This window comes from Gopherus evgoodei, chromosome 6 (genome assembly GCF_007399415.2).
Source record: "Gopherus evgoodei ecotype Sinaloan lineage chromosome 6, rGopEvg1_v1.p, whole genome shotgun sequence".
Taxonomy (NCBI): Eukaryota; Metazoa; Chordata; order Testudines; family Testudinidae; genus Gopherus; species Gopherus evgoodei.
This window is the reverse complement of record NC_044327.1, coordinates 111,766,513-111,784,569: the sequence shown is the minus strand read 5'-3', so window position 1 is coordinate 111,784,569 and position 18,057 is coordinate 111,766,513. Positions and strand designations below refer to the sequence as shown.

Here is an 18,057-nt window from a genome sequence, read left to right as displayed (position 1 = left end):
TACTGCCACTTATGAGAAACTAGGTAGTGGTTTGGGGTTATTTAATAAGCAATTCAGAATTCATTCATGGGAATTAATATATCAGGTGGATTTCAGAATCCTGTGCTCAGCAGGATGGCTGCAAGACTACTAGTTTGTTAGGGTCTGTCTTTCTAACTATTTTTAAAGATATCTATTAGCAAGATATCAGAGCAGAATGGACATGGACATTATAGTAATAAATAAATAAAAATACACACACTTTATTTAAGGATTAAAAAGGGAAGTTATAGGTTCTAGGTGAATGCATGGTTTGTAAATGGAGTACTTCTAACACAAGCAGACTTGCTGAATCTTAGCTCCCAATGACTACTGCTGTTTTACTCTATTTTGGCAGACAAATGAATTTTTAGGATGTGTCTGTGGCAGAATCTGGTTAACTAGGTCTCAGCCTCTTTTTCACACAATACACAGATATACAGATTGATTTTGAAAAGGGAGTTTCATAAAGCACCCTAATAGAATTACCTGAAACAGATGAGGTCAAAGTTCCGAGTGTAAATCCTTGCCATGAACATAGCCAAATCATTGGCTTCTGACCCACTGTTAGTCAGGTAAACCACCTAAGGAAGAATAAATAGCACATCAATCGTAATCTCATTATATTGAACATTTACTGTGTTTCACAATGACAAATCTAACTAAGTGTAGTTGTTTAAAGGACCAATTTTCCTGCAATTTGCCTTCAAAGAGTTTGAAATATTGAGTGCATCTGTTTATTCAGTACAAGACAGATTTATTTTCATATAAAGTATCACTCAGCACTCGGAATGATAGCCTGTCACTGACAAGAGGAACTTCAAACTGAAATAAACTTAGTGATGCTCATGTGCTGTGTATGAGGGCCAATGGCAGGATGCCCCATTATAGGTTATGTCTATACTGGAGATGGAAGGTGTAATTTCCAGCTTGAGGAGACAACTGCACTAGCTCTGATCGAGCAAGAATGCTAAAATAAGAAGTGCCACCATGGTGCCACGAGTGGCTAGCCATCCAGACTACAATCCCACCCGAAACCCTAGGCACGTATTCAGGTAGCTTGTGCATACTGTGCTTTCAACCAGCAGTTTAAAGTAGTGTCATGGACTACTGCTAATGAGTAGGGCTATGTTTATGTCTGGAGGTCACGGAAGTCACAGAATCTGTGGCTTCCCGAGACTTCTGTGACATTTTCTGCTTCAGCCTTAGGGGCTGCAGGACTGGAGCTAGCAGCCAGTGGGGCCCCAGCAGGGTTCCGGTAGCAGCGGTGACAGGTGACAGCGTCCTCAGGGGGCCCCCTGCAAGTTCTAGCCACAGGCGACTGACTTCTGAGGGGGCCCTCCTCTGGCTTCCAGTGACAGGCCACAGCCTCATGTGCGAGGGGGATGGGGGAGGTGGGACACCTCAGGTGAGTGGCTGGGGGTGTCCCATTTTCTCTTAGGGACATATGGTCACCCCACAGCTCCCAGCCATCGTGGTGGCAGGGGAAAGCATGGCTTGCAGCAGCAAAAGTCACAGACAGGTTGCGGCTTCCGTGAATTTTTGTTTATTGCCTGTGACCTGTCCATGACTTCTATGAAAAATAATCATGACAAAATCTTAGCATTACTAATGAGGCCATGTCTACACTACTGGCTAAATTGGCACTGCTGCAATCGATGCAGTGGTGCTGATTTAGCAGGTCTGGTGGCCTTGAGAGGATCACTGCAGACTACGTGACTCTGGGAAGAAGAATAAAGGAGTTTGAGGCGCAAGTGGTGTTCTCGTCCATCCTCCCTGTGCAGGGAAAAAGCCTGGGTAGAGACCATCAAATTGTGGAAGTCAACAAATGGCTACGCAGGTGGTGTCGGAGAGAAGGCTTTGGATTCTTTGACCAAATGATGGTGTTCCAAGAAGGAGGAGTGCTAGGCAGAGATGGGCTCCATCTAATGAAGAGAGGCAAGAGCATCTTCGCAAGCAGGATGGATAACCTAGTGAGGAAGGCTTTAAACTAAGTTCACCGGGGAAAGGAGACCAAAGTCAGAGAGTAGTTGTTAATGGCTCCCAATCCTGCTGGAAAGGTATAACAAGTGGGGTTCCGCAGGGGTCTGTTTTGGGACCGGTTCTGTTCAATATCTTCATCAACGATTTAGATGTTGGCATAGAAAGTATGCTTATTAAGTTTGCGGACGATACCAAACTGGGAGGGATTGCAACTGCTTTGGAGGACAGGGTCAAAATTCAAAATGATCTGGACAAATTGGAGAAATGGTCTGAGGTAAACAGGATGAAGTTCAATAAAGATAAATGCAAAGTGCTCCACTTAGGAAGGAACAATCAGTTTCACACATACAGAATGGGAAGAGATTGTCTAGGAAGGAGTATGGCAGAAAGAGATCTAGGGGCCATAGTGGACCACAAGCTTAATATGAGTCAACAGTGTGATACTGTTACAAAAAAAGCAAACATGATTCTGGGATGCATTAACAGGTGTGTTGTAAACAAGACACGAGAAGTCATTCTTCCGCTTTACTCTGCGCTGGTTAGGCCTCAACTGGAGTATTGTGTCCAGTTCTGGGCACCGCATTTCAAGAAAGATGTGGAGAAATTGGAGAGGGTCCAGAGAAGAGCAACAAGAATGATTAAAGGTCTTGAGAACATGACCTATGAAGGAAGGCTGAAGGAATTGGGTTTGTTTAGTTTGGAAAAGAGAAGACTGAGAGGGGACATGATAGCAGTTTTCAGGTATCTAAAAGGGTGTCATCAGGAGGAGGGAGAAAACTTGTTCACCTTAGCCTCCAATGATAGAACAAGAAGCAATGGGCTTAAACTGCAGCAAGGGAGATTTAGGTTGGACATTAGGAAAAAGTTCCTAACTGTCAGGGTAGTTAAACACTGGAATAGATTGCCTAGGGAAGTTGTGGAATCTCCATCGCTGGAGATATTTAAGAATAGGTTAGATAAATGTCTATCAGGCATGGTCTAGACAGTATTTGGTCCTGCCATGAGGGCAGGGGACTGGACTCGATGACCTCTCGAGGTCCCTTCCAGTCCTAGAGTCTATGAGTCTATGAGTCTATAAGTCCTGAGGTAAGTGGGGAAATGGGATACCGGGAGGAAGCACGAGCAGGAGAGTGCAAGAAGGGAAGACTCCTGTCTCAGACTGAGAAAGCGGACCAATCAGCAAGTTATCTTAAGTGCCTATACACAAATGCAAGAACCCTGGGAAACAAGCACAGAGAACTGGAAGTCCTGGCACAGTCAAGGAACTATGATGTAATTGGAATAACAGAGACTTGGTGGGATAACTCACATGACTGGAGTACTGTCATGGATGAATATAAACTGTTCAGGAAGGATAGGCAGGGCAGAAAAGGTGGGGAGTTGCATTGTATGTAAGAGAGGAGTATGATTGCTCAGACCTCCGGTATGAAACTGCAGAAAAACCTGAGAATCTGGATTAAGTTTAGAAGTGTGAGCAAAACAGGGGTGATGTCATGGTGGGAGTCTGCTATAGACCACCAGACCAGGGGGATGAGATGGACGAGGCTTTCTTCCGGCAACTAGCAGAAGTTACTAGATCGCAGGCCCTGGTTCTCATGGGAGACTTCAATCACCCTGATATCTGCTGGGAGAGCAATACAGCGGTGCACAGACAGTCCAGGAAGTTTTTGGAAAGTGTAGGGGACAATTTCCTGGTCCAAGTGCTGGAGGAACCAACTAGGGGAAGAGCTCTTCTTGACCTGCTGCTGACAAACAGAGAAGAGTTAGTAGGGGAAGCAAGAGTGGATGGGAACCTGGAAGGCAGTGACCATGAGATGGTCGAGTTCAGGATCCTGACACAAGGAAGAAAGGAGAGCAACAGAATACGGACTCTGGACTTCAGAAAAGCAAACTTTGACTCCCTCAGGGAACTGATGGGTAGGATCCCCTGGGAGAATAACATGAGGGGGAAAGGAGTCCGGGAGAGCTGGCTGTATTTTAAAGGCTCCTTATTGAGGTTCCAGGAAAAAAATACATCCCGATGTGTAGAACGAATTGTAAATATGGCAGGCGACCAGCTTGGCTTAACAGTGAAATCCTAGCTGATCTTAAATGCAAAAAAGCAGCTTACAAGAAGTGGAAGATTGGACAAAAGACCAGGGAGGAGTATAAAAATATTGTTCAAGCATGCAGGAGTGAAATCAGGAAGGCCAAATCACACTTGGAGTTGGATGTTAAGAGTAACAAGAAGGGTTTCTTCAGGTATGTTAGCAACAATAAGAAAGTCAAAGAAAGTGTGGGCCCCTTCCTGAATGAGGGAGGCAACCTAATAACAGAGGATGTAGAAAAAGCTAATGTACTCAATGCTTTTTTTGCCTCTGTCTTCACGAACAAGGTCAGCTCCCAGACTACTGCACTGGGCAACCCAGCATGGGGAGGAGGTGACGAGCCCTCTGTGGAGAAAGAAGTGGTTTGGGACTATTTAGAAAAACTGGACGAGCACAAGTTCATAGGGTCAGATGCGCTGCATCCAAGGGTGCTAAAGGAGTTGGTGGATGTGATTGCAGAGCCATTGGCCATTATCTTCGAGAACTCATGGCAATCAGGGAAGGTCCCAGATGACTGGAAAAAGAATGCATCCAATGAAGTGGGTATTCACCCACGAAAGCTCATGCTCCAATACGTCTGTTAGTCTATAACAGGGGTCGGCAACCTTTCAGAAGTGGTGTGCCAAGTCTTCATTTATTTACTCTAATTTAATGTTTCACGTGCCGGTAATACATTTTAATGTTTTTTAGAAGGTCTCTCTCTAAAAGTCTATATATTATATAACTAAACTAGTGTTGTATTGTAAAATAAACAAGGTTTTCAAAATGTTTGAGAAGCTTCATTTAAAATGAAATTAAAATGTTGATCTTACGCTGCCGGCCCGCTCAGCCCACTGCTGGTCTGGGGTTCTGTTCACCTAGGCCGGCAGTGGGCTGAGCGAGGCCTATGGCCGGGACCCCGGCTGGCAAGGGTCTGTCAGCCAGAACCCCAGACCAGCAGCGAGCTGTGCGGGGCTGGCGGCCAGGATCCAGAGGGCTGGAGGCAGAGGGATGGAGTCATGGCTAGGGGCTGGATATGGCGGGGGGTGTAGATGTCAGGGCAGAGGGGAGGCTGGGTATGGCTGGGGATGCCAGAGTCAGGGCTAGGGTTGTGGGAGGGGTGAAGGAGTCAAACAGATGGGTGGGTGTGTATGACGGAGGTACAGGGCTCAGGGCAGGGGCCTGGGGTGTGTGCGGGGCTCAGGGCAGAGGGCGTGGTGTGTGTGTGTGTGTGAGGGGGGTCAGGGCTCAGGAGAGAGGGCTGGGTGACTGCCCCCCTAAGAACTCCCAACCCTGCTGCTCCTTGTCCCCTGACTACCCCCTCCTGGTACCCCTGTCCCCAACTGCCCCCCAGGACCCTACCCCCTATCTAAGCCTCCCTGTTCCTTGTCCCCGGACTGGACCCTACCCCCTACCTGTCCCCTGACTGCCCCAATCCTTATCCATACCCCCATCCCCAGCCAGACCCCCGGGACTCCCAAGCCTATCCAACCACTCCCCGCCCCCTGACAGGACCCCCAGAACTCCCAACTCATACAACCCCCCCAGCTCCTTGTCCCCTGACCACCCCCTCTGGAGACTCCCCACCCTAACTGCCCCCCCGGACCCTCCTTGCTCCTAGTCCCCTGACTGCCCTGATGCCCTGCCCCCTAACTACCACCCCAGGATCCCACCCCCCAAATCCAACCCACTCTGCTCCCTGTCCCCTGACTGCCCCCATCAACCCCCCCCGCCAGCCCTGGGCCCCTTACCATGAGGCTCCATGCAGAGCCAGACACGCTGCCCCATGGGAGAGCACAGCCCTGCCCCTCAGAGCGCTGCGGGTGGCAGTGGCAGAGCTCCGGCTGAGCGCGGAGCGTGTCTGCCTCTCCGTGGAGCCAAATGCTGCCCTGCGGGTGCGCGCAACCCCAACCCCCAGAGCACTACGCGCAGTGGCAGGACTCCAGGGGAGGGGAGAAGGCGAGGGCGAGAGGGGCTGGCAGCTTGCTGTGCTCGGCCGGCGCTCCGACCCGGGAGTGCGGATCCCATGGCTTGCCGTGCCAGGAGAGTGGGGCCATTTGCCCACCCCGTGTGCATGGCTATCCTTCTGCTCCTTGCCCCGATTGGGGGAGCAGAGGGCAGAGAAGAGCAGGCCAGGCTGGACAGAATTTTTAATGGCATGCTGGAGTCCTGGCAGGCTCCAGCGTGCCATCAAAAACCAGCACGCATGCCATAGGTTGCCGACCCCTGGTCTATAAGGTGCCACAGGACTCTTTGCTGCTTTTAATAGCATGCAGAACGTTTCAACTTATGAGTGATTTTTAAATTGACAGTGCCTCTTTAAAGAGGAAATCTGAAGACAAAGCGACGCAGACAGTAGGGATCCAAGCAGTAGGGCAACAGTTCAGGGTTTTATTCATGTGTGGCTCTGAGCTCACTGTAAAGATCAGCATTGTCCTGAGAACTGTAATTTTTCTCTCTTTACCTGAAGCTTTGTACTCCCTTTGGGGATTTGAAATAAGGATATGAGGTTGATATCACAATATTTTGTCTCCAAATATCATAGCGCTCTCCATTAGCTATTGAAATAAAATTATTTTAATTAACAGGTATCCATCCTGCTGGGATTTAGGTACCTTAAGTGGATCAGGGAGAAGTGCTGCTAGTTTCTCCACATATTCCTGGATTGATGGATGCATGTAGAGGTTGGTTGTATGCCACAGACGACCGAGCTGTTTTTGGGCAGCTGCAGTTACCTTCCTGTGTGCAGTAAGAAAGACTGACTCATTTAAATCCAACATACATACAATTCTTTTCTGACTGCTATTAATTCTTAAAATTCTGGCATTTTCCTGACTGCCAGATGAATGAATGAATGAATGAATAGATAAAGAGAGAGAAATGAGCTAATTTGCCAAAAGATCACTGCAGCTGGTTTGAACCTAAGAATCTGATCCCAGATACACCAAAACACAGTGTGCCATATTCTGTCTTTGGATACATGGGGTCACAAACAAAAAAGACAAAAGTATATTTCTACATTAGTCAGTGTAACTCCTACAATAACATACTTACGGGTGACAATGACCAACACTGACAGTAACAACTCCAGCAAAGAGATCAAGGTACCTTCGTCCCTCATAATCAAACAGCCACTGCATATGTCCCTGATGTAGCAGCAGTGGTTTCTTGTAGTACGTTACCAGTGATGGAGATAGATTCCGTTTGCGGATCTTCAGCATTCGCTCATAGGGATAGGACTGTAGGAGGAAAGAAATCATTTCTGCCCCCATTACTAAAGGTTTTAATGGATCACAAAGGTATCTGCAGATTCATCATATCAACACAATATAATTCGTTCATATTGGAATCCAAGTTAACTAAATAACTACAATTTTAAAATAAATACTAACCCACAATTAGGCTATATAAACCTCTGAAATCCCGTAATTTAAACAAGAGTGTTATATTGCATTGATCTCTTACTTAAAGGTTATGAAATCCACAACCTATCACAAATTAAGCAGATTTAACATGGGCATGTGACTTGCCCATGTGACCCAAAACTCCATCTTGTTACCTGTAATTTTCCTCAAACTAGAACAATAGGTTTCCTTCCACATGGCAGAAATTATAAATGGCCCTGGAAACATCTCCACATTGCCTCTTACCTGCTCTAACCTCTGGACTATGAACTTTTACTAATGGGAGCATTCTAACCAAGCAACTGAGGACCTTCCAAATCATTTGGAAGCAACCAGAAACTTGACTTAAGCCAGCAGTTTATTCCATCACTGCAATAAGCCTGATCCAAGAACTTTGCAATGAATGTACGTATTTGATTCCTTTAACCAATTTTAACTCTCACTTTTCTTTCTTTCTTTTTAAAAATAAGCCTTTAGGTGCTAAAGGATTGGCCACAGTGTAATTATTAAGTAAGATTCTGAGTTATATATTGACCTGGTATGTGGCTGGTCCTTTGGGATCAAAATAACTCTTTGTGTGATTAAATTGGTTTTAAATAACTACTCATCATTAAGTCTAGTGTCAGGTGAAAATTTAAACACATTTCTATAACCGTAAATTGGCACAATAATGGAAGATCTACTCAACAGTGTTTAATTCATGATATCTAAGTCATACATTTATCTTTCCTGTGATTGTTGCTTGAAAATACACCTTTTTAACTGATCAGATACTTATTAGCTCTTTGCTGGACACAGGCCATGGGGCATTAGACAGCAAATAAGAGTAGTTCCTTAAAAATCAAACATTTCCCCTCCCCTCTTTACCCCATTGCACTCCCCCCAAAAACTAACTTGGCACACATTTTGGTGGAGAGGGTAAAACATTTTACAGAACTCCTCAAATTAGGTATTAAAAATCAGTGAGAGGGAAACAAATAATAGAAAAATGTTTCATTGCGACCTTTCCTTGGGTTAAGATTGTTCTTCTATTGTATTTTAATCAGCATCACAGAGGCCCTGTTTAACTCTGATCTCCAAAGGATCTCAGAGAAGGATAAAAGCCACGATCTAAACTTCTGATGCCACTGAAGAATACTCATAATAAGCTAGTGAACACAACAATTACGGCATACAGCAGAATGGTGATCTTGGCAACGAGATCTAGTCTAAACCCAAATACAGTACAGTGTGCATGACTTACCTCATATTTTCCAGGTGAAAAGTCACAAGGAGGCATTTTTGCTTGCATGGAGAAAGAGCTTTTCAATTCCTGCTGTCTAAGTGTATCTAATAAAATACAGTGGATTAGGAGGATTATCACATCTCAAAGCACACATCTGAAACAAACTTTCTTTGAACATTTGTTTTTGCAACAATATAAGTGAGGACCAAGGTAGTTATATTTCCTCTGAGAGATTTCATTCAAGGAGAAAATGTATTAAACATTTGTGTTTTTTGTAAAGCTGAAACATAGATTTACTAAACTTATATTTTTCCCCTTAGTATTTATCTTCTAAAACACAGAACTCCTCCAGATAGCCATTGGTGACTTTGATTTTCTTTGCCATTAACCATCAAAATAACTTTCTTCTACAGACTGCCATTAGAGTTTTTGATTTTTTAATCAAAATTCTGAAAACAGTAAGCCATTACATTTTTTATTTGATAAACTGGAAAAATACATAGACTAACTTCAGAGAATTTTAGTTTTTAAAAATGTTCCCCTTGCAGTCCTAACATTATCACTGAGGTGGGTTTTAGTTTTGTCTTTTAAGAAACTAAAGATTTCTAATGAGCTACGTTTTTACACATCAAAATGAAGAATCTAACTTTCATAGAAATTAACTTTCTGGAAGTAAATAAGAAAATTATACTTGTGGCTACTTTCCTTAAGACCAAAATAGAATCAGCTAGTGAAGGACTGACAATATGAATAAATAAGATTGACTGACTGACCACAAAAATCTTCCTTATTGTAAGTGTCAGAGTCAGCCACTGGGCTAATCTAGTTATAAAGCAGAGGTCCCCAAACTGTGGTGAGTGCCCCCACCGCCCCAAGCAGAACATTTGAGGGGCTCAATAGGGCCCAGGCCAGCCCCTAAAGGAGGTAGGGAGGGAGCACCACCCAGCCCCCCTCTGCCCCCAGCTCCACTCCAGCACCAGCCTAGGCCCCTGGCTCCCAACTGGAGCTCAGCCTCCAGCTCTGGCCGAGCCCCTGACCACAACTCCCAGGGGTAGGGAGTGGCAAATAGGTTCCATTGCTGGTAAGGTGGGACGGTGCAACAGGAAAAAGTTTGAAGATCACTGTTATTAAGTGATCATATACAATAGTTTTTCATATGATGTCCTTGCATCCCAGGAACATCTTTTGGCACAGCTAAGCTGAGTTTTTTTATTTAAAAAAAAAGATGTAATAAAACTACAAACTGTTTGTTCAAAACTAATTCCAAGTAGAATTTGCTTGCCAGGAACCAATGACCTCATGGAAGAACTGTGTCATGTTATCACTAGTGTTTCGAGTCAATAGAAAAGTTATATAAATCACTGGCAACTTTGTTCTTTGGCAGAATATGACAGTTAATAACACTGGCACATTATTTCACAATAAACACTATCAGAACACCAAGTATATAGAAAAAAATCCTGCATTCTGAGAAATACAAATATGTTGCACTTGAGTCAGAAGCCAACACTGGCAATTACCTGTACATATTTTTAAAGGGGTACTTTTGTAGGACTGTTTTCAAATCTTAACAAAAAAGTCACCACAGAAACCTTTTTTCTGTGTTGACCTCTGATGACATTTACATTGTCACAGAGCAGTGGGATTATTTGGTCCCAGGCAACGTTTCACAGAATATCAGGTTGGAAGGGACCTCAGGAGACCATCTAGTCCAACCCCCTGCTCAAAGCAGGACCAATCCCCAGACAGATTTTTACCCTAGTTCCCTAAAGTGGCCCCCTCAAGGATTGAACTCACAACCCTGGGTTTAACAGGCCAATGCTCAAACCCTTTTCTAGGGTGCAGCTAGGTAAGTAGCTCTTGTTAGTTGGCGCCTAGAAGGAAAAGGGATTGAAAAAGTGTTTCATTTATGGTAATGAGGCTGGAAATTGTAACGCAGAACTTCTACCTGGAGTTAGTCTGCAGGCTTGACAAACGCCCCCCGCCGAGGCTGGGGGTAGCAATTTAAAGTTCACAGGGACGTAGAGACTAAAACACATTTCAAGCCAGCGGATTCCTTAGCCACCACGGACAGAGCCGGAGCCCTGCGGGCTGCCACGCGGATGGCTCCCGAGCCCGCAGACCCGCTCCTGCGTGGTTGCGTCCGGGAAAATGTGGAGCGCACGCACCAGAGAGCGGCTGAGGCCAGGGCTGTGAACCGGCTGCAGGCCGGGGGCTCTCGCCACGCTCCGGAGCCGGCCCCGGACGGGGTTGGGATGGGCGGAGCGAGCCCCAGCGCCCCGCTCGCTCGGGCAGGAGCAGCGCGGCCCAGGGGCGCAGCGCTGGGCGCAGGACCGGGCCCGGGCAGGCAGCGCGGCCGCCCTACACCGGCAGATCCGGGCCAGGGTTAGCAGCTCCCAACGCTCACCCCCCCTTACCGCTCCCGGGGAGTCGCCTCCTGCCCCCCGCCCAGAGCGGGCCGAGCCGCCCGAGCGCCCTGGCCATGCTCGGGGTAGTGGGGGTCCCGGCCCAAAGCCCCCAGCGAAGCCTGAACTTTGCTGTGGGATGGGCCGGGCCAAACCCCCGCAATGCGGGCAGCTGAGGCGCCTGCTCACGTCCCGACCCATTTTTACTCACTCCGCCCCTGCCCGCCTCTTATCCCCAGTGGCCTCATTTCCTAGCGCCTCTGTCCCCACCACCAGCCCGTTTCCTCCATCTACCTGTCCCTCTGCTCCCGCCCCCACTTCATAGCCCTTCAGCCCACCTCCTGCCCCTCTGTGCCACCGATCTGCTCCTGCCTCCACTTTCCCTTCCCCACCCCACTGCCCACTCCTCTTGCCTTCTCCATTACAATCTGTCTGAACCCGCTCCCACACCCCTCCATCAAAACAGTCCAGGCCCTCTCCCCTCACTGCCCACTGTTAGAGGCTTTCCCTCAGCCCTCCCGCTTCCCTGGGTCCTGGCACGCAGACAGCAAGGGACCAGCAGGCTGAAGCGCAGACAATGTGATGTTTATTGGGGTTAGTTTCCAAGCAAGCATATTTTGAAGCCCTTCACACCAGTTGGGCTTATCTCTATAGGCCAATAGAGTCTGTTCCCCAGTGTCCCCCTTCCTGGCTCCGACGCGGCAGAGCATTTACCCAGCATCCCCCTTCCCGGCTCCGACACCGCAAAGCGTTCACCCCACATCCCCCTTCCTGGCTCTGATTCCGCAGAGCATTTACCCATCATCCCCCTTCCTGGGTCTGACTCCGCAGAGCGTTTACCCAGCGTCCCCCTTCCCAGCTCTGAGGCCACAGAGCGTTTACCCAGCATCCTCCTTCCTGGCTCTGACTCTGCAGAGCGTTTACCCTGCGTCTCCCTTCTCAGCTCTGATGCTGCAGAGCTTTCCCCCCATGTCCCTCTTCCCAGCTCCAACGCTGCAGAGCATTCACCCTGCGTCCCCCTTCTCAGCTCCAATGCGGCAGAGCGTTTACCCCACGTCCCCCTTCCCGGCTCCGATGTCGCAGAGCATTCAGCCCACGTCCCCCTTCCTGGCTCCGACGCCACAGAACATTTACCCAGTGTCCCCCTTCCCAGCTCCGATGCTACAGAGCGTTTGCCCCACGTCCCCCTTCCTGGCTCCGACGCAGCAGAGTGTTCACCCCGCTTCCCCCTTCCCGGCTCCAATGCTGCAAAGCCTTTACCCCGCGTCCCAGCTCTGACGCCGCAGAGTGTTTACCTCGCGTCCCGCTTCCCAGCTTTGAGGCCGCAGAGCCTTGCCTGTGTCCCTGTTTCCTGTTCCCTGTTCCCATTCCCCTCCCTTAGCAAAATGATTCCAATTTCCCCCCCATTCCTGTTTGACCCCAGTTTATATAGTAATATTCTCAGCTATACCTTAACCAGTCATTTTACTGAAATTTAACTAACCAGTCCTAACATATTGTAACACAATTCTCTAACCAATTATATCCCACTACCCTAATTAACTTACACCTAGAAAAATTAATTATACAGCAGACAGAAACAGTTAGAGAACCAGACAGATTAACAATAGAAAAATGGGGGCCATAAAGATAAAACATACAGAAATGAGGGTTTCACAATCACAATCGGTAAGTGATTTCTTGCCAGACAGTATGTACATCTTAAGATCCATGATAGGAAGACGATCCTGTCCTGATACTGCCTAACAGCCCAATACCACCTTATTTCAATGTGACTGGTTTGGGATGTGAGGATGTGACTGGTCGCTTCCCATCTTATGGCTGCCCCTGCTGTTTAGCCAAAGGCCTTAGCCTAAGAACAAGGTGTCAAACTATCCTAGTGAAAGAAGGCCCATACACAGGCAGACTGTGATTTTGATTCCGCCAGCTCTGGATGTCGTTCAGGGGAGGGGACAGAAGCTGGAAAGAGGTGGGGGGGCATGGGGGAAGGGGTGGAGTGGGAGTGGGTATGGTAGAGAGGGGCAAGCTGGGGCAGAGTTGCTTGCTGCTGCCAGTGCCAGGCCCCCCACTAACCTTCCTGGCTATCCTGGACCCTGTGTCCCCCTGAAGTGCAGGGCTCCCCAAAGCACGGGGCCTGGGTTGGTTGCCTGAAAATGGACGGGATGGCTCTGAAAATATAAGCACAAACATTGGTGGAGCTGGGCCTGTGTTCCTGAATATTGGTGGAGCACGGGTACCTCATGCCCATATAACTCACCGCCTATGTCCCTAGCCCCTTCTAGAGGTGGGCAAACTACTCACACAACGTTCAGAAATGCTGCCAGCAATCCGGTCAGAAACGGTGCTTGGTTTGGGGTGAGCATTCTGCCCCACAGGGGTAATTTCCAGTCAAAGTTGGTTCCAAAGTGAAAACATATAGAGACCACACACATCTTTGCAGCAGAAGTACTGTTTTTGCAAAATAGGCCAAGTGAATGAAAATAGACAAAAGGAAATAAAGGGAGACGTTACAAAGTGCATCAGGCAGTCCCATCCCATTCCCCCAAATCTCCCTCCTGTATCCTAACTTTTCCACCCCATCTCCTATCTGCCCCCCCCAACTCCTGCCCCATCCAACCCCCCCTGTTCCCTGACAGCCTCTCTGGGACCCTGCCCATCCACACACCCCCGCTCCCTGTCCCCTGACTGCCCCCAGACCCCCGTCGCCCCATCCAACGTCTCCTCATTCCTGACAGCCCCCCTGGGACCCCTGCCCAATCCAACCACCCCTTCTCCCTATCCCCAGACTGCCCCAGAACCCCTGCCCCTGACTGTCCCCTCCTGCCCCATCCAACACCCCCCCTTCCTGACTGCCCCCTTGGACTGCTGCCCCCATTCAACCCCCTGTTCTTCCCCCACCACTATCCACACCCCCATCCCCTGACCACCACCCCAAACTCTCCAGCCCTCTATCCAACCCCTCCTGCTCCCTGCCCCCTTACCGTGCTGCCTGGAGCACCGGTTGCTGGCAGTGCTACAGCCAGGCTGCCCGGATGGAGTCAGGCCACGCTGCTGCCACTATGCATTACAGGGCACCGGGTCAGTCCGGGCTCTGCAGCTGCACTGCCCCAGGAGCTCACAGCCCCACTGCCTAGAGCATTGCACCGGCAGCGGAGCGAGTGAGCTGAGGCTGCAGGGAAGGGGGGGGGGGGCTGCAGGGAAGGGGCCGGGGGCTAGCCTCCCAGGTCTGGAGCTCAGGGGCCGGGCAGGATGGTCCCGCGGGCCAGATATAGCCCGTGGGTGTAGTTTGCTCACCTCTGTTCTAGCCTGTGTTACAGAGAAAAGCTTAATGTGCAAACCTTAAAGGCTCAAAAGCCACAAGGCAAATAAAGGTGGCCAAATGTATAACTTTGTAAAATTTGAACAGTCTCGTGATTTTTGGGTGGCCCTGACTCATGGTTTTTTTGAATGTTTGTGTTGAGTAATACTGGGTACGCATGTATGAATGACAGAATGCTAAGAGCTGCAGCACTGTTTGCACAAATGTTGAAAGGAATTGTCCCTTGAAGTAGGGCACACTCTTACAAGCCGTTGAGTGCCTCTGGCTAAGAGCAGGAGCTGAAGGCATACAGGACCTCACAGGATTGGGTTTGGCATACTAAATTTTAACATATTTTAGTGAAACAAAACCTATAATACTCTTTGATTAGATAAAGATTTGACTGGACAGTCTAGTTAGTGCAGATAGGCCAGCTTTTGTGAAGGAAAAGCTCCCTTTTTTTCCCCAACTCAGACAAATGTACAAGTCTTTAATGTTTCTCAGAAGGATCTGTTGCAGTGTAACCACTTTTCCCCATGTACTCCCATATCCACTTCACACAGACAAGATCATAGTATAATACAGCTGAAGCTTTTTTTTTTTTAAAGATACCTGAACACAATATACATTATATATTTAACACTGTGGAGTATTTTGTAGTGCGTAATTTGTGTGAAAGAAGTTATTCACACTACAGTTGTATTACACAACCTTTTATTCCAAGAATTCTAACAGGCAACAATAGAAACAATCATACACAAATTAAAACAAGAAATACTTTTATCCTGTAATCATGTACTGGGTAAAAAAAAATCATAGATTTTAACAGAACAAATCATGAATAGGGGGAGCTCCTTGTTCCCAGTGTTTTAGAATTGATCTTTACTTTCATTTGGTTGTAAATTGCTCAAACCTGACACAGCATAGAATCATAGACTCATAGGACTAGAAGGGCCCACAAGAGGTCATCTAGACCAGTCCCCTGCACTCATGGCAGGACTAAGTATTATCTAGACCATCCCTGACACTATGTCACGCTGACCCTGACAGTTATTTTTTGGCCAAACTTGTTTTTGCCAGGAACATTTTAGGTCACCATGATGAAGTACAAGGAGACTTTTGTTTTTTATAAAATACAGTTATATATATATCTGAAATAGCTACAAGGTGTACCCCAAAATATTTGACAGGAAAAAGGTTTTACAGAATTGGGTGCAGTGATCTGTATGTAACACCTTGTGGTGGAGTAGAAAAAAATGAGGGCACTATAAAGAAAAGAAAGATGACATCTTTACAAACAGTAAAGTGGAAGATAATTTCAAGCCTATTTAGTTACAATAAGGGAGACTGGAAAGGGACAACAATAGGGAGAAGAATCTTTAAGGTCAAATTCTGGGCCTCACTGCTCCCTGGTTGGCTTGGGAGGAGGCAGGGAGGGGAATACTAGCACAATCCATCTCTTGCACAGGTGTGTGTAGAAGCTAGTTATAGCAGGAGCACGGTATCTGAGAGAGTGAGTGCATAGAAGGGGAGAAGTGGGGGGATACACACTAAAACACAGTATATGGAATGTGTTCCTGAGCCACCCCTTAGAGTAGGCCTCCGAAAATGGAGCTGACCTGTGGAATGCGAATGGGGCAAGCTTTTGGACAGCTTGAATTGGTACAATAATTGTGCTCCATGATTCCCCTCTTGCCCATGGATTTTATTGCTTACACCGTAATCCGACCAATCCATCAATTCATTTTCTTCAAGAAATAAATGTTTCAATACACTACTTACCATAATTTCATTTCCCTGTCAGTTTGCATTTAATTTCATAGCTTTAATAATCCTTGTTTTATTTATCACCTTTTCATTTAAATTCGGAACAAATATAGGATGCTACTGTGGTAAAATTAATGTCCTGTTGCCCAGCTCCTGATTACATGGCCTAGAGTGCATTAGTCCTAAACTATAGGACAGCTGTGAACTAGGTTGATTGATCTGAAGAAAAGGTCAGGCATGGTGCATAACAGGAACCCTGCTCTATGGTGATCAGAAGTCACAGAGTTGCTTGGAGGACAGGTTCCCTGTTCCTCTGTGCAGCCATTCATATATCTTTATGTTAGCTGCTTGTTATGAATGTGGGATTTACTCTATACTCAAGACGGCAGTAACTCTCAGATGGATCCAACAGGGTTAGGGAGGAGAAAAGGAGACTGGAATCAATTCTTCAGCCTTATAACATTGTATTTAGTTTGTAAAAAGGATACTGGAGGGAATTTTTAAGTGAACTCCCTCCCTGTCTCGCTCTGAACACCAGGGATGATCTTCCGGTCAATGTGCTGATAACTTGGAGATGTCAGTCAGGAGACTGTCTTTGGGTGATAAGGTCCTATTCAGTTATTTCCCCAGTATCATGATTAGTGGTGCTGGAATCAGAGATCCCATGTTCTCTGGCGGTATTTTTATTTACAGGACAGCAGTGGAACAGGATACTCAGGAGTTATGCTGGAAGGGAAGCAATTCAGCCACCAGGACAGAGCAGTGCATAAGGTTTAATAATGTTCCACTTGTTCAGCTTAACCCGCATTCAGCTTTACTCTTTGAGAACAAAACTGAGAGGCCCCTGCCCATGCCATGGGCATGTTGGAGAGGAGCTGTGCACATGCAATGCCTGCTCCAATGTTATGGCCCACCACTGCATTGCCATATGCTGTATGGCAATTGGCAGGGCCGTAGTCTGTGACTTAACCCCAGGAAGAGGGAAAAGTGGCATAAGTGTTATGTTTGCCTCTGAAAAAGTGTGCTTTGTCCTCAGGATGTGTGAATACCTCTGCAGCTATGGGGGCTGGCCAGGCCACAGAACACCTGTGGGCTCACTCTGTCTAGTCTATCTAGTATTTCTATTGTTTTGGTGCTGTGCTGAGAGCTGTCCAAATTGAATGCTGCTGGAACCAGTATTTGATCCTTCAGTTATAACCAGAGACTGTGTAGTCAGGTGACTGGCATGCCTGTCTCATGTTGCAAAGTTAAGAAATGCTACTTTTGTTAAGGTTGTGCTTTTTGTGTGGCTCTTCCTCTTTGCCACTCCTCCTTTCTGTGGGCCAATGGAGCAGTACACCAAAATAGAAGAAGCGAGGCTGGATTCTCATTTTCCCAGCTACTTTTACACGGCTCCAGGCTCTTCTTTGCAGTGGTGAACTTGGACACCTATAGAAGTAGCTGGATTCAAGGATCTGCTGACTACCAGTGGTAGATTGACCACAGTTTGGGAACCTCTGCTCTAGACCATGTTGCTTCCCTACATTCTATCTAATTTATAGTTGTTGGTTTTTTAGATCAAACTGGATTCACCATAGACTATTCTAAATGTTTTGGAATCTGGTTTTCAGAGTATGAGACCTGATACTGTGCTGATTTTGCACAAAACCCACCATTAATCATGTTGGGTTTTGGCTGTGTGGCATTGCATGACTGAGCCCTTGATTTGCAGGGTGTACCAATAGTAAAAAAAAAAAAAAAAAAAAGCCTTGAATTTTTGAAAAGGGCAAAATGTATAATTTTTCCTTTTCTTTTGTTATACAGCTCATGTTGGGATTCCTAAAAGAAGAGTAAGTAATCCTCTCCAAAAAAACCCCAAAGCCAACACCTTCTATTTGAAATCTCTAAATCA

The 18,057-nt window shown here is 47.0% G+C and overlaps 1 protein-coding gene across 5 annotated transcripts in view; it reads right to left on the bottom strand.

Moving 5' to 3' along the window:
- The window catches only part of LOC115653323 (alanine--glyoxylate aminotransferase 2, mitochondrial-like), a 32,823-nt gene extending 21,279 nt beyond the window's left edge, over positions 1-11,544 (bottom strand). For 2 of the 5 annotated variants that reach the window (XM_030566452.1, XM_030566454.1), the window contains exons 1-5: positions 10,645-10,855; positions 8,715-8,800; positions 7,122-7,306; positions 6,683-6,806; positions 508-602 (exon numbers count right to left, since the gene is read on the bottom strand). In XM_030566452.1, coding sequence (XP_030422312.1) covers positions 508-602; positions 6,683-6,806; positions 7,122-7,306; positions 8,715-8,800; positions 10,645-10,735 — 581 coding nt within the window. In that variant the 5' untranslated portion in view covers positions 10,736-10,855. The other 3 variants (XM_030566456.1, XM_030566453.1, XM_030566455.1) reach the window with 3 other exon arrangements.
- Positions 11,545-18,057: the final 6,513 nt, after the last annotated feature.